Source organism: Tympanuchus pallidicinctus, unplaced genomic scaffold, assembly GCF_026119805.1.
Source record: "Tympanuchus pallidicinctus isolate F22 unplaced genomic scaffold, pur_lepc_1.0 scaffold9, whole genome shotgun sequence".
Classification (NCBI taxonomy): Eukaryota; Metazoa; Chordata; class Aves; order Galliformes; family Phasianidae; genus Tympanuchus; species Tympanuchus pallidicinctus.
The window spans coordinates 11,440,600-11,460,501 of NW_026294813.1; the positions used below are offsets into that span (position 1 = coordinate 11,440,600).

Consider the following 19,902-nt stretch of genomic DNA (forward strand, 5'->3'; position numbering starts at 1 on the left):
CGCCTGGGCTCTGCTGCACCCGGGAGCCGCACTGCGTCCCCCCCTGGTGGCGGCGGCCCCGCTTGGTGTTTGTTAGGGGGTTCTCGTTCTCCCCTCCTCGCTCCCGTGACGCCTCTCTGATGAATGAATGCTCGGGTCGATAGTCTTCATTCGACTATTATAAAGTGTTCAAAAGTTAGAGATCTCCAATGTAATTGCCGGCTAAATTTTCAGTTTCTTACTTCTTTCGGTTTGAGAGCACTTTTAGATCCAACACCAGAGCTCTTGTACCCGGCCCACCCTTACGATGTGGTTTCTCCCGTCCCTTGTTTGCACTTGCCATACAAGTCAGGGAGCAATTTGTGGAGCTATATTTAACGTTGTGCAAAACATCTGGCATTCTGCTTGTACTTTGTGTGAGAAGCCCTCACCTGTGAGCATGATTAAGATGACCAACACACTCAGTTGGTCAGCCCATCTGCCTACTGTATTTCTCATACCGCACCCATCTCCATGGTATCTGAGTGCCTTCAGCTCATTTTCTCCATTCATACTCCGGATCAAGGTGTCCCTTGTGTGAGAAACCGAATCGCAGGAAGAGCAGCTTAGGGAACTGCACGAGTACTTAAGGAACGTATGAGGCTTAACAGAGTGCCTTGCCATTCTGTAAAATAATTGAAGAAGCACCAGAAAAAAATAGTTATATGAAAATACAATCATAAAATCATCTTTAAAGCTTTCACATGTTCCCTTTTTCTTATTTACAGAAATCCAGCCATTGAAGAAAATTATGATGACGTTGAATTTCTTTTACAGGGTAGGATGGGTAAGTTCTAATTAACAACAGCTATATGAAGCTGTAAGTAAATTGCATTTATAAGAGAAGCAAAGGCATATTTATCTTAATGTGTTCGTGAATGATTCATGTGATTATGCTGGTACTGCAGTTTTATGAGTGAAGAAGTTTTTCTCATATAGCTGTTTTACAATTAATATGACATACTCTCAAGAATTGCTTTAAATATCTCTATTCCACACTCTTCCCCTACTCCGTATTTATTTTGTTGTTCTGTTAAATGTACTGGGACAGCAAATTAGCAGATTTGAAAATCAGAGCCCAAATGAATGCTGTTCGTTCAGAGCCGAAGCTGTATGCCTTGGTGAAACAGACATTGTTTTATACTTGATTAAGAAAATAATAATATATTCATTGTGCTTTTAGTGTTTTTTCTTTCTAATCTGCCTTCTGTAAGAGGCAGTGAGTGGCAGTGTTGTACCAGGAGCAGCCAGAGAAGCAAGCAGATTGCAACACAAAGAATTTCAGACTGCCTTCTGATCTCTGCTCTGGAGGCATCAGTCTGTGCCAGGCACAATATGTGTCCTTCAGCGTGATGGCCATCTGTGCTGTACAGCAGTGTGGGTGCTGGAGCAGCATCTGAGCCCAAGCTCTTTGCTTACATAGCTTACCTGTGCAAGGAGGAGGAAATGGTGGATTCAGATTTCCTTCTCCTGCAGCCCAGGGCAGACACCGGCTTAACAGGAAAACCTTTGCATCCCCTATTCAGCTGCAGGGCTGGTGCAAGAAAGTTTTATGTGGTCTGCTCACACTGATTTGTCTTTTTTTAACGTTAATTTTCTTGTGTAAGTGGACATTTTTGCATAAAAATTGCATAGGTATATTAGTGTCACTGAAGAATCTTGAAAACAAATTTTTCACCTCTAAAAATGTGGTGAAATATGCTAGTTTTCAGAAAACAGCAGGTGAAATAAAATGTTTATGGCAGGTATGTCTACTTTACAAAGTACAAGAAAAAATACCTTGAAAACCTCTGGTTTTTTCACTCTCAGATCCTAATTGAAAGCAAGAGTCTACATTTATTTCCAGTTAATGCCACTTATGTTTCAGCAGTCTGTAAAGAGTTAACTCTAGAGTGGATTGCTTTCGAACAGCAAAAAAATAATATCCTGTGTTGGTTTTTTTTCTTTGTTGTTGTTAAACAGGTCCTGGAAATAAAGATGGGGTAAGCATTATCCTCCCTGATAAATTTATTCATTTTACTGCAAGTTACTTCCAATTAATTAGAAAATTAGTTGTGGAGCTAATCCAGCCATATTGATAATAAACTGTAGAAGTACTTATTATGAAGGGCATAAATAAAACTGTGTAAGCAGAGCAACCTGGAGCTAATTATCAAAGCTGGCTTGACACCAGTACTTGGTTTTTATTTTTTAACAAAAGAGTGTTTAACAAAAAAAGAGTGTAAAAAAACCCTTTTATTTCTTCTGACATTTAATCTTACTGAGCTTTCCCAGAAACAAGGGCCCTGTTCTATTTTGGTAGTGAATGACTTGCATCAGTTAAGCACAGGTTTGTCTGGATGTATTCAAGTACCTAATCTGTCTTCCATTTTGATCCCAAGCATTCCAGACTGGGATATTAGTTGCTGCTATTAACCATGGCACTTTCATCATGGCAGTGCAGTAATCACTGCAGATAAAGGCTTTCCAGGACTAGCATTGCAATTAAAACAGCCACTTTTGATGAAGCATTGTGCTACTGTTACTGTAATAGTAACAATTCAGGGCTTTATAACTGGGATATCACAAATATAAAGTCAGGAGAAAAAAAAAAAAGAATGAGTCTGAAAATGTAGTAACTAGACTTGAGAACATCTGAATTTACATCTTGCTGTAAATGTTTTTATATAGTCCATATGAAGTTCATATAACAGGTGTATTTTCTTCTTTCCAGATGTATCTAAGCCACTGAAAATGATTTTTGTCTTACAGGACCAAGGAAGTGATGGCGAGATGTACGAGGACATAAATGACATCAGGTATTAATTTAAAACCCTGTAGCCTATTGTATCTTTATTAGCAAAAGCTTCCTACAAAGGGTGCTTCATCTGGCACAATAGTGTGATTCCAGTGCAATAGCTGCCAAGCATTATTGGATTCATTCATTTCACTTAGAGAAAGTCAGATTGTTCACAGTTTTTTTCCAACTTATATCTTATATGCCCTGGGGTGAAAAAAAATTCTGTAATAAAAAAATGTGATTACTGTGAGCTAGGTAACAGGAAAGTCTGATTTCTGATCTAATGAACATGTACGAATCACTATTTCGAATTACAGCTTAGGAGCAAAAGTAAGGTCAGGCCTCTCAATATTATTGTACCAGGGAGATCCTTTTGTTTTAGCTGCTCTTGCTTTGTATATAAATGTACATAAATGAATTTCTTTCATTTGGCTGGATTTACAACTCTCATGGCCCAAGACTCCTGGCGTTTCTGTAGAGCTGAAATCAGAGCTCTGCTCACCCTTTAGCTCTTCATTTTGAGGAGTGTCTCAATGCACTAATGGCTAAATATATGGGATTCATTATATGCCAGAATGTAAAGAAACATTCTAATTCCTTCAGAATAAATAAGATTCTAAAGTTCCTACACCAAAATATCGTTTCAGAAGTATAATGACTTTCAGCAGTAATTTCTTGTTGGGTTCCCTTTGAAGATAGTTAGTTTTGAAGCAATATAGCCAAAAGAAGTACTCCTCATTCACTTAGTATTTTTATTTATAGATCTTCCTTTTTTTTAATTTTATTTTTTAATTTGAACACATCAATTCAGCAAAAGTATTGATAAAGCAAGAGGGAGCCTCACTCAATTGGTTCCGTAGGATCTGCAGAACATAGCTCTTCCAGCCAATCTTCTGGCAGCAACCTGCAAAGCTTTAACTATAGTCCTACTTACATCCCCACCTCTTAGTACCATCCAGCATGCAAGGCATCACAGGCAATGAACCCTGGTGTATTAGGCACACTTACAGTGCACTGCATTTTAGTTCAGGCTTCAGTTTGGGTTTTGTGAACCACTGATAGCCTGGATATGTATTTGGCATCTATGTTGCTGCCAGTTTCCAAGCCTCCTTACCAAAATCAGTTCAGAGATGTTTGGACATGCACCTGCAGAGCTGGCCTTCCTTTCTGCTACATTGTCCTCTTGAAAAACAGCTACTTTAAATTATGTATGTGGTATAAGAGAGAGGGCTGCTTCTTCAATTTTTTGCAACCGCATTTGGGTTTAGAATTTGCATCTTTGGTTTCACTGGGAGAAGTAGTCTTCTGTCACATGTAGCTGTTTTTTGACATTGGGTAAGAAACCTCTATTGAGATTTGCATTGCTTTTAATTCTAGAACATCAAAGGAAAAAGAAAAGAGGTCGGAAAAGGAAGAAAAGAAAAGACTGGATCAAGAAAAGAAAGAACAAAAGGAAAAAGAAAAGAAAGAGCAGGAAATAAGGAAGAAGTTCAAAGTAAGCACTTTGTTTTGTAAACTGGGCAAAGACATTTAAGATTCATTAATTAGCATTGCTGAGTTCAAAATAGTTTGCAGACAGCTAAGATGTGTATTTGTTGTGCTAGGTAGGTCAAGCACCTGGATAAATCCTGAGTACAGTTTTCATCTACCCTTTCATGTTTGGCATACGCCTGATTTCAGACTCTGTACTGAAGACAAAGATGTTTTTTCAGTGTTTATGCTGTTTTCATTAAATTCCCTTATGTTCTACTTATGAATAGAAAAAAAGCCTTAAAAGCATTTCTCTTTACTTCCTAGTTTAAAATAATTTTCCTTCACTGAATAGCACCAAAAGTCCTTTATAAAAGTGAAACTGGGGACCATATACTTCATACTGTTTGCTTAACTCAAGCTAGACACAACCATATTGAGCCTCTAAGAGATTTCAGCACTAAATAGCATCACAACGCCCTTGTCTTGGTCCCCATCTGAAAGGGACTTCCAGCCTAAGGAAGGGAGTATGGTACATTTGTATGGGAGCTATGGTTACTGTCAGAGCCTAGGATCTGAGTTATGAGGTAGTTCTTTCTGCTTTCTGCCATTTTTATGGAGCCGGTGGTCAGCACGCTCCCACAGTTTACAAAATTGCCAATCATTTTCTTTTAATTGATGCTTATGTGTGATGTTCTTACTCTGTTGCTTTTGGTTTCATTGTACATAGTAGGTGGATTTATTTTTCTCCCTTTCTATTATGCACTGTACACAGTGAAGCCATAGTGATTCTCCCACATCATGGCCTTGCACTGGTGACGAAAGACTGATATGAGCCAAAGAGCAAACATTAAAGGAAAATATTAAAGGAAAATATTAATAGCTAATAGTGGTTTAGCTGATGTTTGTCGGGGGTTAGCCAGATATCTACTTCATATAGGAATAGATTTTCCTAAGATAGCCTACAGTTGTTACCAGCCAAACCCTACTGCAACACTACTGAAAAAGCCACACAAGTTAAAATCCAAACAAGTTTCCTTTCAGCATACATAAAGAGACTCCTGAATTCTACCAAACTGAGTGATCACTTGTAGGTGCTTGTAGGATCACTTATAAAGCATAATTTTCTGCACATAATTTATGTGGAAGACTTTCTTAATCTTACTGGAGGTTTCTTCGTATCAGTAATTCTGCTGTAACTACATGGAGCTGCCCAGTAGAATCAAATACAAATCTGTTCTGTGAGAAACAGTTCCACAGGTTGATTTTAGTCCTCTGTTACTGTGCTTCTGCCACTCACTCAGCTGTTTTTTACTATCTGGTTGCCTTCTCTTTTAACACCCAGTTTTAACTGTAGTTCATAAGTTGGAAGTAGGGGTGATGTCTTTGTATTTGCCTACAGTATTTTAAATGCCAATGAAACAAATAATCATCATGATAGTTATGTTATCTTTTGTGTGAATGTTTGGGAAAGAACTGCATTTTTCTACAACTGTGACTTCTTTTGTTGCTTTTTTTCTCCGCAGTTAACAGGACCCATCCAAGTCCTTCATCAGGCACGGGCTTGTGTTGACAGCAAGGGAGGAAAGAATGAACTGACTGTCAAGCAGGGGGATCAAATTGAAATCATTCGTCTAACAGACAACCCAGAAGGAAAGTGGCTGGGCAGGATAAAAGGATGTTGTAAGTTCTGCTTCTTCACTGTGCTCTTGAATGTTTTCACTACAGGACAGGGAACATGTGTGTGCATGCAGCACTTCACCAAAAGAGTCACCTTAACAAGACTGAGCCACTGATCATCAAAGCAGTAATTACTACCATGAGCCCTGCTGTCCTTACCTGGCATGCAGGTCTCAGTACATAGCAGCAAGTTACTGTACAACATAATGTAGCAGGCACTACAAGAAGTTAGGAACTATTCTAGGCATACTCTTGGATCTTCAAGGACCTGTTGAGAGGTAATTCAGTATCATCTTTCAAAATAACATCAGAATTTGGCTCCATGCAAGTAATGATGTTGGCTTTTTCAAATTGTTCTAAGAGAAATAAAATGGATGCCTAAATTAGAAGCAGAGAATAGAAGATCTTATTTTAAGTGTTTTTTTTCCACTGATTTATCTTTTTTTTTTTTTTTTCTGAAATATAAAACATTTTTCTGCTTGTATTAATAAATTCAGTGGACCCATGACTATCATGAAGGACTGATTGTCTGGCTCCTGAGGTGTAGCAAAGATATTAAAAGATGATCCACAAGTGGAAGTCATTAAAATCAGTGAAAGTTATTAAAAGCACTGCTTTAAATTTTGAGGAGACTGAAATGACAATTTCATTATGAGTTTGAGTATGTACAACTGGACAAAGTGTCTCTCCTTCCTTATATCATGTTGGAACCTTCGTCATGGACTGTCCTTAAACATGCTAAAAGATTGCAGTGGACCCAGAGTCAACTGATAGGGAGCATGTAGCAGCTCTCTTTTTGGAGCCTGCTAAAGAAATTCTTAGGCTGTAGCCAAGAAGCAAAGATGAAGTTAACTTGACACAAGCTGATGAGATTTGTACATATGTAGGCAGATAGAATGACACATTTCTCTGACTGTTTTCAAAGATGATCCAATATAACATAATCAGTGATTCTGTATCTTCTGTTAAAACGCTTTTTTTACTGCAGGCTATAAAACTCTGTAATTAACATGGTTTCATTTATTTAGATGGATACATTAAAACAACTGTAGTGGAAATTGATTATGATTCTTTAAAAACAAAGCAACAAGCTGTTGTGAAACAACCAGAGATTGACCAAGAAGTATATGATGATGTTGGAGAGCAGGACAGTATTAGCAGGTATGTATAAGGAACACATTAAAAGGAATCATCTCAGCCAGACTAAACAGGAGAAGTTTTACTACTACCAAGTAGACTGTTTTCATAAAACAAAAACAATTATTTATATCAAAAACATGTGACCAAATACTATTCATTTAGTAGTCAAAAGAATAAGAATGGACTCAGTGGTTCACTATCTATAAGCACTCATCCTCAGGAGTAATCCTTGCTGTCCATAGTGTACAATCACAACTCGAAAGAAACAAAACATAAAACCTGCAGGATTTGCTATTTTCTCCCCTCCTTCTCATTCCTTGCTCTGTTTCCTGAAGTCATATACTACCTTTTCTAACATGTAAGAATGAAAGACTCCAGAAGCAGTCACTATGTTGGAGAACTTTTTATCACTGTCATTGCTCTCAACTGATAAGCCTTACTACCTCTCTTCCTTATTTATTTATTTATTTATTCCCTGATATGAGTATGAGCTACATTTTGTTTAACTTTTTGTTAAAAAAATAGAATTGCAAAACAGAACCTTGAATGATAATCTAGTTCCAACTCCTCTGTCATGAGCAAGGTCATCTTCCCCTAGATCAACTTCTACAGTTAAACAGTCCCCACGCATTTGCAAATGCAGCGCTCCATCACAGTCTCTGTACTTCAGTGTGCCGTGCTTTTAATGTCAAAGATATCTGCATCTAGGAAATGGCCATCTCCAGATGATGCCAAATTTGCTGGCAAGGTAGTATATTTACGATCTTGTGACAGGAGCTGGAGCTATCATATAGCCCAGAATGAATGTAGTAACTCTGTTACCTGGCTTTAATATGAGAGTCTGTGTCTGTCGCATGAAGTAACAAACCAGTGCTCATTCTCCATCCTGTGCAGAATCACATACACTGGAATTCAGATAAGAGGTCTGTGTATAAGCATGGAGGATTTCAGTATGCAGGACTACTGTCATGTAACACTCAGTTGTTATATCTGATTTTAGTGCTTCCAGCACCTTAGGTTAGAGACTTGGCTGGATTAAAATGACCACAGCTGTCTGGCTGGGTCACAGATGATCCTCAGCTGCTAGAACTGCCTCATGAGCTCCAAAAGCAGCACTTTGAAGATCTGCCTTTGGGTTGGCATTCTTTAGGTAACTAATACGGCTTTGCATCTGGTATTTTTGCAGGTTGCTCAGTATCACTTTCCCTCAATGTGCATTGGTCTCATATCATAGTAATGGTAGTCAGAAGAGTTATTTGAGTTATTCTGGGGCTTAGATACTCAAAGTTTTAGGTGCTTCCATCACAGAAGTTTCTCCGGCCAACCCATTCCACTATGTCAAGTCTTACAATCAGCTACCTCAGTCCTTTTTCAAATTCCTCAAATTTCTCAATTTCAAAAGCAGACAAGAATACTTACATTGTTGCATATTGAAATAATAGATAAAGGAACCTGCATGGCTGAATGAATGGCTCATCTTCATTAAATCCTTTAAGTTTATTTTGACATTTTTATCTTCTCTAGTGATTAATAGCATTCTGTTCAGTTCATGAGCATGAATTGTTGGAATGTCTCAAGTGCATCAACATGTTTTTAAACCACTGTAAGAATGCCACACTAAAAAAAGCCTCTTTACCAAATAGAATTATCTCATTATCAGGAGCATTATTAATATTCCAAAATTATAAATGACTAGGGCTACTGTGTCTCGGTAGATCCTGGCACAAGAGTTTAAGAAAAATCTCACTTTGATGTATAAGTTTAAATAAGACTTTGACTTGGAAGTAATCTGAGCAACTTTGAGCCCATCAGGTTCTTTTCAGTTACAGTTAGAACATCACGCTAATACAGAATCCTTGAAATTCTAGAAACATGCAGTCAGAGGTTTAAAGCATCACCTATTAAAAGAAGTTGAGCAATAATTTTTTTGACTATTTAATCCCATGAAAATTGCCTCATAAGGTGTGAATCTAAAGGGTGTGGATGCACTCTGATATGTTCAGTCAGGTTATAATTTCCATCCAATTGAGCTACATGACATCCTAAGATCTATTCCAACTCAAATTATCCTGTAATAATAAACCATATTTTGTTCTTCAGTTTAATGACATCAACAGCAATAAAAAATCCTTTCTGAATACATAATTAGTTAACAGCTCTAGACAATGGTTTGCACCTCCTTGAAATTAAGTGAAAATGCCATAAATTTCCAATAGTATCAATTAATAACAATTAGATTTAAGTATGCTGCAGATATGAAAATGTGCACCTATCTGTAACTTTAAATTTGCTTTGATCTCTGCAAATGCTGTGTCCCTTTCCTTTTTATATTAACTGAAGTGGCCGTTGATAACTCTGACGTATTCCACTGTGAATTATTGTGAATGACATTTGAAAACACTTTTCCATCTATTTTGTAATGAACTATTTCCAAAGACAAAAACAGAGCAAATTTTCCTAAATTCTTTTACCTAACTCTGCAAAAAGTTAATCTCCCCTCATCTAAGAGCTAATTCACTTATCGATTAGATGACATACTTTCTTTAGCACTACTGAGAGTGCACCTTCTTTTTGACTGTAAGAAGTCAGCGCACATTCTGCAGACAGAAAAACAGAAGTGGCACGTTCAGTTGCAGCCCCCACAGTACATACAAGCCTGTGCCTGAGCTTTCAGCACAGAATTTGTAGTGCACAGCCAGTAGTACAAACGAGTACCAAAGCCAAGAGGTTTAGAACTAAGAACAATTGAAGCAGGAGGTAATCATGATGTGTTATATTGTTTGTTCGTTTGCTTGTTTGTTCAAATAACTAGTATTTTCTCTAAAACATCTGTTGTTTTTGTTTTTCCAGTCAGAATGGTGGTCGAAATGGAGCTGGAAGTAAGTTTCTTTGTGTGCTTTTAGGGGAAGTTGCTTCTGTATACTGCTTACCTTCAGATCCAGGCCCCTGCAGCTTCCAAATAATGCAGTAGTTACCCACCATCATGCCATGCATTAGCTAACAAACAACAAACAAGGAACTGTAGTGGCCAAATTCACTTTCTTACACCTGTGTTAACTTGGATGAAAATTAATTTGTCTTCACATGCTTGAATTGGAAGCATGCTAGATTACCAACAATTAAGGTATTTTTATGAAAAGGTAAATGACCTTGCAAAACAGGAAAGATATAACTAGAAAACATTATTATATAGAACAAATTAATGTGAGCTTAAGATTTTGTGCCAGATAAATCCATTTCTGAAACAGCCAGTGATATTACCAATTAAAGTGAATTTTGATGGCGAATTCAAGGAGTATGTCAGTTCTGGCAATACTCTTGAGTCCTAACTCTTAAATCTGCAGCAGTTCCACACTGTCAAAAACACACATTCAAATCATTTTCCTCTTTGGTAACACATATATTTATGTAGCATTCTCTGTTGATCACAAGAGCACAGCTCATCTTCTCAGCTTAGAGTTTAGATACTAGTCATGGGAGAAGCATCCCCTGGCAGTCCTGAATGAAGCTGCTGCCAGATAAGTACAGATTTCACTAAGAGGTCTGACCAGCAGCTGGAAATGGGTATGGAAACTGAGCTAGCCCTGCACTGAGGAAGGTGGGGCTGAGAGGTCAGAGCTGTGGCCAAAATGGGGAGCTTGCATTGCACTTGCCTGTAAGTCCCGTGGATGAACACAAGGTGTCACCTGCTTGAAGTGCTGGTCTGACATCCTCAATCATCACAAACAGAAACACATGAAAAAGTCATCACACAAATGGGACAAAACCAACTGCTGAGAATTTCATCAAATACAGTGTAAATCCATTTGTTTTCTCTATTCATGCTCTTGTTAATGGCAACGTCATCATGTTTAAGTGCTTTGGATGATGTGCCTGACTGGGATACGTCTCAACTACTGTTTTAATAATTAGGCTCTGCAGGTTTACAGAAAAACTCAGTTTATAAGGATATTGCACACTTTGCTCAGAAATCTGACGCACTGAGGCCAGTCATTAGTACCATGCTCAGAAGCCTTAAATATAAATACATTAACTTTCTGATCTCTTAAAGAGATGTTCCCACCTCCTCCTTCCGATCAAGAAATTTACGATGGCGTTGATGACACAGATGCTGTTTCTAGGTATGTTTTCATATCATTTAAAAAGTTGTGTTTAAATTTTGGTTTTTATTTTCTTAAAATTTGACACAGTAATTAGCAACAGTTGGGCTTACCAGTAAGTGACTATACATCAGGTGATACAGGAATCTGAAAAATAAAAAGTTCTTTGGTCTTTAGGAGAAGTTTCATTTTGTAACTAATTTTAGTATATCAGCAAAAGAAGCTGCAATCTTGAAAATCACCAGGTAGACCAAATAACTCTGAAATGAAAATAACATAAAAAAGATTTAGCTTGCTGCATAATAGCACCAAGTCAAAAATCAGGTCAATGAATATCTACAACTATAAATGTGTCTCTATGGAAGATCTAAAATACATACTTCAGCATTTTAGATAGTTAAGCATCCTCATTTTTTGGTATATACAGTGTTGACATTAATGAGAACTGTGTACATCAATGAAAAACTACAACTGAAGATTTTGAAAGGAATGTTACATTTTACATTGTGATAATCGCATGCATACTCCAAAGGTCCGTATCACAGGATGAAGATAAGAATGATATCTGGTCCTGGGGAATCTTGAAGAAACTAAAGGTCAAAGATGTCAAAAAGAAAAGTGTACGAGAAAAAACAGCCAAAGTCAATGGGGCAGAAGATAATGGAGATTTGTTGTAAGAGTCTGCTAGGAAATCACAGTGCATATTAACTAATGCTAATAAAGCATTGATCACATGCTATTAACATGTTCTCATTGCAGCCTAATGAATCATGCACCAAATTGCAAATCAGAACAATATTTTTCTGCAAAAAACATTGATCTCTTTTCTTCTTGTCTTCACAATGTCATTAGTATGCTTACACGCGATATTTGCTGCATGAGCCTAATAACTAAAATGTAACAAAAAATACATACTTTACAAAAAATGCTCAAATAATGCATCATCTCTTCCACTCTGGTGATACCAGATTCTTCTGTTTTCTATTTAAATATATGTTGCTCACCAGTGCAATACAGCTGACATGAACAGGTAAATCTAGTTCTGCCAATCCAGATTTTAGGAATAATGTTTCATGGAGAAAAATGCAAAAATTATCTTCTTCCCAGCTTGCTTAGTGGTTAGGTCAGCAATTAATGTTTTTACTATAATCTTTTCTCATTCACTTCTAAGCTAGTTTTCAGTAGTAAAAAACATTTGGTCCTTGACGTGTCAGCAGGTCTTAAAAATGCCTGGACATTACTTGGAGCCCTTCTGTTGTAAGTGTTGTAAATAATGTGAAATGTGATATAAATATATAAGGCCATATTTTTTCTTTTTTTTTTTTCTTTTTTTTTCCAGCAGGTCTCCTTCAACAAAGCAGTTTGGAAAAGGTAATTAATAGTGTATTGTTCTGTCCCCATATTGATTACTGATTTTTTTTCGTACATATATATTACTCTGTATTGTCCTAGTCACAAAAAGATACCCAAGGAAGGAAACAGGATTTCCCATTACTTACCCAGTTCTAGCAAATGAATTTCAAATGTGTCTGATCCACTGATGAGGAAGTACTGATACAGTACAAGCTTCCTAGAGAACAATTTAATGTATTTTTAAAGGATGCTTCTCTTGGAGAATTCCAATTTTTCTTTTCATTTAACATTATGTGTGAACAGATACATTTGAAAAGTAACTCTTAATGAGAGAGTTCAAAAGCATAGATGCTTGCTGTTATTTTTATCACTTTTAGTGTTGTTGTAAGAAAACATAAATACCAGCTCAGCCATAAAATAAAGAGCAAACTCTCACAAGTTTGCAGACTGCTGCCTGAACTGAATTCTAAACCTTTTATCTCCCACCATGACTTTTTTAAGCCATGGGTTTGATAAGTTGAATAATTGTCTCCTTTCCACAAATGCTCTGGATGTGATTCAAAGTACATTTTTGTGGTAAAAATCTTTTCTACTAATTTGACACTATAAGGTGACCAAAAAATTAGTGCATGTGTGAATCGTGCCCACTTCTAGGCAATGCTACACTGACCAAAGTACAATAGAAGCACTTGAGTGTATATTAAAATAAAATCCTAAAAATAGACTTTGATGCAACACAGTGGGAAAGAGACTAATTAAAAGGAAGATTAAAGGCTATTGCATTAGCCAACATGTGCTAAAACTTGTTCCAGCTTAAGAAGATTAAAATATCAGTGAATACCTATTATTATTAATAAAGAGTCTTATTCTGAAAAGGGTTGCTTACGTATGTTTTACTCAGCAGATTGTGCAAAACAGAGGGCCCACAGACAAGGAGCAACTACAAGACTTGCTGCAGCTTCTTGTCAACTTACCTATACTGTTATGAACTGTAATACAGCTACTCACGGATCGTGTAATAGTTTTGAATCTGTCTATTACTGTTTCAGATTGTGGAGACAATGATGTTTATGATGATGTAGATTCCTCAGACTTCCCTCCTCCACCGCCTGAATTCAAGCAAGTGAAAATTACTATTCTGATTAAAAATCTTCAGGACGCTCTGATATATTTTCAAAGTATTCAGTATAGGTGGATATATGCTGTATGTGGTGGTATCAGGTCCAGTGGTTGTTATAACCCTGCTGTTGGCAACGACCTACATTACATGTTGAAACAATAATTGCATTAGAGTACAGAATAAATAGTAATTTATTATATATATTATTATTGTAAATAGTAATGCTTTGAACTTCAACAAATGCAGTCTCTGACGAACAAGAAGTAGAAGTGAATGTCTGACCTAAAGATCCTTAATTGTAGATTATCTGCGTGCAGACCTCTTCCTATTAAAATCTGGAGACTTTTAAGATAACTACTGTACTTGATCTCGGCTGCTACAGTATTTTTTGAGAAAAGGAGATAGTGCTCAATGTTATCAGTATGAAACACATCTGGAAGTGTGAAGTTCAACTTGGAAAACTTTTATCCCTGTACTGGGAATTCACAGCCATCTCTGGAGACTCTGGAGCACAGATGTGCTATAAGCATTTGTAGGGCTGACTGCAACTTGTCACATTCTGCTATCACTGATTTCTCTAAAGTGGAATTACATACAGATTGCATTACGGTAATCTAATCTGGAGTATAAAAACAGGACATGGTCCACCTTAGATCTCAGTTACTTTAAACATATACATTCACTATCAGTGAAACAGATTCAGAGCGATTCAGAGCTCTGACTTTCAATTCCCAGGTACAGCACCAGGAAAGGTAATTAGGAAGTGAGACTTTTCAGTGATCAGTGGTGCAAATCAACATATCAGGACTGTGGGGAAAAAGAAAAAAAAAGAACTTGAAATGTAATGCAGATTCCATTGAGCAGCAAATTCTCATGATGGATGCAACGGATTAATTTATTTATGAAGGACTAAGATGCCCTAGCGACCTCTGCAATGGGCCATGTGATAGTTATTCTACTCTCCTAATATACCTAGACTTCACAAAAATTGTCCTTTGCTTAAACATTCTAGAGTGATGAGTATTGCTTACATAAGCTATTTTGGTAATGAAAAGTTCTCACAGATGCGGTAGCTAGGAGCTTTGAAATATTCTCCATGTTCACTGCTGTAATAGATATATTAACATCAGAACTCATACAAAAAAAAAAAAAAAAAAGCTGGCAAGATAATCTCAACTCTTTATTTCTTCAGTAATAAAATCTGCATTGTACTATGCACGTTATTTTTCTAGATAAGAGAAACATACTAAGGACATGCAGAAGGAAGTGCATTTTAATTGGAATTGCCACAGAGGTTGTCAGTACCTCAGAAGTGTTACTAATTTTATTTCATTTATAACCTCTTGTTTTAGTTTACCAAAATCTATGAGCCTTGGAAAAGGCAAATCAGATGAAAAGTATCCACAAAAGCTTAAAATGATGGAAAGAGAAGAGAAAGAGTTCAGAAAAAAGTTCAAGGTAAGTTTCCTTCACCTAAAATATAATTAATATAGTATTCTCTAATGTATATCCTGTACTTTGTAAACAATCAGTTTGCTCTTAACAAGTAAAGTACTACTATTTGTAAAAACAGTATTTAAACATTTTCAAGTGCATAGACATTTATTTGCCTGACTTTCAAAAAATCTAGTAATAAATGAGAATTTGTTGCTATAAAAATGCATGATCATAAATTCTACATTAATGCTCTTTATCTGGCATCTTTTTATTTCATTTTTACAGTTTGAAGGTGAAATCAAAGTTCTTTACTCAACGACCACTGTCCAGGATTTGCCCCAGAAAAAGTGGGGATCTAAAGACTTGCAGATTAAACCAGGAGAGCTTCTTGAAGTTATACAGAGTACAGATGACACCAAGGTGCTGTGCAGGAATGAAGAAGGAAAATGTAAGTTTTAATTACCAGCTGTAGTACAGAATGCATGTGCTATAAATTAAACGATCTGAGAATAGGTAACTTCAGACAGGACATGAAAAAAATACAGATTTCCTGTCATACTAGAGCAGAGCATGTTTGTTTTTGTCTGGTGGTTGACAAGAAGTATACTGTGGTTATCTCATTATTTTTACTACTTACAGTCGGTCCTTGAGAGTGTTAAGTGTATCTGACCCTAGAAAACAGAACTTCAATAGTCAAGAGATAAAATTGTGAGAGAGAACACTTTGCATCAGCTAAGACAAGCAGATGTTTTTACTACTTCCATCTCCCTCCATTTTCTTAAAAGATTACTGCACCGATACCCCCTAAACCAGGTAAAATAGTAAAATCCTTGGAACTGTTGTCCATTGATTTCAGCCAAGGGAAGATTAATGAGGGTATTCTTGCTCTGGATTCTCGGAGCTGGAATTTAATCTCTTCAGCAGGCAGGGAGGAAAAACTGCTGAGGAGTCTTCCCCTGCTGGGCCCCAACTGATCCAAGGCATATGTCCTTGTTGGCATCCCTGCCTGTTTTGGGAACTGCACAAGGCCTTTCAGTGTTTCTCTGAAACCCTTGGAGAGAGTATGCATTGGCAGAAGCTTTTGCATTTTTTTGGAGAAATCTGGACCATCTACTCTTGGTTTCAATTTCTTCATGCACTTATGTTACAATGCTTTTCAATTCTCCTCCTAATAATTTCACAGAATACACTATGTTCAAAGTGGCAGTATCCTTCCTCTTACCTTTACCTTTTATCATTAACCTATGTAGATGACAGTCCAATGCCTTATGTTTCTGAAGAAGATTCGGTCACTTTCTATTTCTTTCCCCTCAGTACTCCTCTGTTACAATCTGGAGTATAGCCTTCTTCCTGGCAGGCCAATAGGAAGAATTTCTTGCATAACAACACATATGTTTTTCAAAATATGGATCGCTTTAGTGCAGCTACTTCCCAAAGTGGGGCTGTCAATGCCACATTTTTTGAAGCAAGATAATAGCAAAGTGGAAATTAGTTCATGCTGTCTGTTTTCCTCGTGTAATCTTCAAAGCTTTTCAGAAAGTGATAGTAGATACTGCTTTGCTATGCATAAAGGAGCAAAACAAACAAAAATATCCTCTGTGAAAGCTTCTGTGAAGATTTCTGTCAATTTTCACATTAATTAGTAAAATGTGAGTCCCACTTTATGGAGTTGTGGTTATTTGCTCTAGTTGGAGTATCCTCATATATTAAGAGTAGAGTTTTACCTTTTGAAGCCCACACTGACTGAAAATTAACATTTGGTTTTGTTACTTCTTCTGCTTGGTCTTTAACATACAGAGCCCCTCCACAGCTCCGTGCCTGCACAGTTGAAAAATACACAGGGGACTGAAGCTACACAGCACTAGGTTCTTTGAAATACATCAGATTACATGCAGTTTAACATTTTTAATGGGCAAAAGTTTTAGCAGAACTTATGTAAATATCACATCTTCACTACAGTGAAGATATAAATACAGGAAGGTTAAGCAACTATTTCTTCTTACACAGTTGTAGTCTAATTTCATATAACTGTTTTTTGGTGTTCTTAGCAAGAAAAATTTGTATCATTTGCTCAAAGGATATCTGAAATGATTATAAGTTTCAGAGCCATTCAAAATAAGGAAACTCATAACTTTCTTAATAGTAGAGAGCATGCACTGTGGATCAGTGATTAATTTTAAAGTGTTTTTGAACTCATAGAGGCTTTAGTTAACACAGAGGCTTATGTAGAGGTCTATTAAGGTTATTTTTCACTCTATATGTATCCCCACAACTGCTAAGTAGTAAATGGAAGCTAAAGCAGATTAGTGTCAAATGAAATATTACTATGTGAAAATAATGCTTTTCAGGAAAACTTCAGCTTTAGCACAAGACAGAAGTTTTTTCTGAACAATTCAGTGTTTGTACAGTATTAAGGCTATCACAGAAGAAACTGCTTACTTGTACTATTTTGTATAAGATTGGCAATTAAATAGCATATTCTGGGGGAAAAACATTACATATTTGAAATTTATAGCAATATCTAATTATTTTCATGTTGAAACACACAAAGTTGAGTTACGTAAGTGTTTCTCTATGGAGAAAAGTTGTGTATAAGAATTAATTATTATTTGCAGTTCTATTTGGGATAGTAGTCTTGCCAGAAAAGTAGCCGATCTTGTAACAGGGATTTGGTAGAGGGAAATTTCGCTTAGAAAAAAAGTAGGTAACGATTCTTTATCTGGACATTCCTGTATGCTCTTGGAATAAAAAAGAAAGATACTTTTATGTATCAAAGAATTTCATGTGAAGGAGGAAATCATCTCTTTAAGTAAGACAGTAAGATCTGAAGATTCATATAGACTGACTTGCAGGATCACTACCAGATGTAGCAGCAGAAAACTGATACTTTCGTACCATGCGATGATGCAGCAGCAAGAATGCAAAGGAACTTACAACTAAAGCTAATACATTTGTTCTAAAACCAGTTAATATGGTACTGTATGGATTACTAAAAAAGCACAATTTTAGTGTGACTACTTAAGCATCCTAAGGAATAAAATGGGCGAACTTTTACCATGATTTCAAATGAAACAAAACATTTTTTTCCTTTGAAACTATTCTAATTTTTTACAAGCATACTAATACTTACCTATAAATACATAATTAAAGTTACATCTTTCTCTTTGCTTTTACATGTTATAGCAATTGACAAGTATTTCAGTTGATGTCTTTTACCAAAGATGGTGAATAACATTTTTCCAAGAGGTTAAATTCATGAAAGAAGAATTTGTGCAGTTTTATCAGATTTCAGTGTAACTCAATAATAAATTAAATCACTACTGAATAGCTTTTGTAAGGTATTTTCAGATTTTTACACAAAAACTTTTTATCAATTTAATACAGTTAAAACATTTTTAACAGCCACAGTTAATAATTATTATCTGGTGCATATATCTTAAAAGACATTTTTGTCCCTATAGGAGATCCATTTTACAGAAAACAAGTAGATAAGAGTAATTAAGCAATTAAAACTAAGATGAGTACTGTACACTGTTATACACCGTAAGTCCTCCTGTCTGAAATAATTAGGAGAAAATGGCATTTCACAAGTGATAGAAAGAGATCAAATATCATGACTAAATTTAACTTAAATATGTGTGTATTTCAATTTTATAGATGGCTATGTTCTAAGAAGCAATTTACTTGAGAAGTAAGTACAGAATCATCGTTTTGAAACATTTATTTTTAATGCTGTTCTTTGTTTGGAACTGTTTGTTAAATAAATGTGAAATCTGATTATTTCAATATGTCATCCCGGTGCTATAAATCGAGATACTTCTATGGAGTTTTGATTTCTCAAGAACTAATCACATACATCTAAGCTGGAAATTATCCAAGACCTCATTCTTCATTGCTTACCCACAGATTCTGGCTTGAACCACGAAAAACAGCATAAATAAAGTATTATCAGGACTATAATCTATTATTAAAACCAACATTTATGTGATTAAATATACTGATGCCAATTCCAAATGTTTAACTAAAGAGGACCAATTATTCATAAGGCTTATTTTTATTTCAGTCTTATTGGGATTGAGCAGATTTGGCTCCGTGTTCCTGAGAATAATTTTGTGGTTCTAATCCAAAATCTTTGTCAGACAGAGCCTCTCCATTTCCTTCAATGTGCTTTGTGTTAGATCTCTAAATATTAAATCAGATGTCAATTTTAGAAGTCAGGCCTGCAAACACTTATACATGGGCTTAGCTTACATATATAAATAGCCCTATTGGCTTCCAGGCAACTGTTCAAGTGTCTGAGTGACATATTTTGAAAATTCCTTCTCAGAGAACAATTATCATATATAGAACTTATGCAAATTCCTTATCCAAAAATCTGGTCTTCCAAGATCATTACAACATATCCAAATGTGAACAGAAACAAATAAGCATTTCAGGTCTATACTGATTTTTTTTTAATTATCTTTCCCAATTTTGATTTAAAAAAACACCTCATTTAGTCGTTCATTCTTAATGGAAATGTTAGTATGCACTTGCTGGAATAGCTATTTTAAAACCTAGTTTAAAAAATCTTTTAACGATGCATGCATTTTACTTTAGAAAGAAATACAGCTTTGCCCTCTGCTGAAGCTCTTCTGTCTTTACCTTCTTGCTCAGTGCTGTTTTTTTACAATTAATGCAGCACTTTCCTAAGCAGCAAATGAACTGTATGTACATATGTACAGTGCATCTGAACCACAGTGCTACAGCATTTCATACCTGTAGTCAGAGAGTAATATCTATATTTCCATTTGAAATACATTATT

The 19,902-nt window shown here is 36.1% G+C and overlaps 1 protein-coding gene across 5 annotated transcripts in view; it reads left to right on the plus strand.

The window, feature by feature from the left end:
• FYB1 (FYN binding protein 1) overlaps positions 1–19,902 on the plus strand; it is a 66,850-nt gene that overhangs the window by 44,432 nt on the left and 2,516 nt on the right. Inside the window, exons 4-17 of one of the 5 annotated variants that reach the window (XM_052670347.1) lie at positions 747–805; positions 1,981–2,000; positions 2,770–2,816; positions 4,175–4,292; positions 5,794–5,950; positions 6,976–7,108; positions 9,938–9,966; positions 11,139–11,208; positions 11,720–11,860; positions 12,527–12,558; positions 13,590–13,659; positions 15,013–15,118; positions 15,383–15,545; positions 18,755–18,788. In XM_052670347.1, the coding sequence (XP_052526307.1) occupies positions 747–805; positions 1,981–2,000; positions 2,770–2,816; positions 4,175–4,292; positions 5,794–5,950; positions 6,976–7,108; positions 9,938–9,966; positions 11,139–11,208; positions 11,720–11,860; positions 12,527–12,558; positions 13,590–13,659; positions 15,013–15,118; positions 15,383–15,545; positions 18,755–18,788 (1,179 nt within the window). Of the gene's footprint in view, positions 1–746; positions 806–1,980; positions 2,001–2,769; positions 2,817–4,174; positions 4,293–5,793; positions 5,951–6,975; positions 7,109–9,937; positions 9,967–11,138; positions 11,209–11,719; positions 11,861–12,526; positions 12,559–13,589; positions 13,660–15,012; positions 15,119–15,382; positions 18,789–19,902 lie in introns of all 5 variants that reach the window. The other 4 variants (XR_008203201.1, XR_008203202.1, XR_008203203.1 and 1 more) reach the window with 4 other exon arrangements.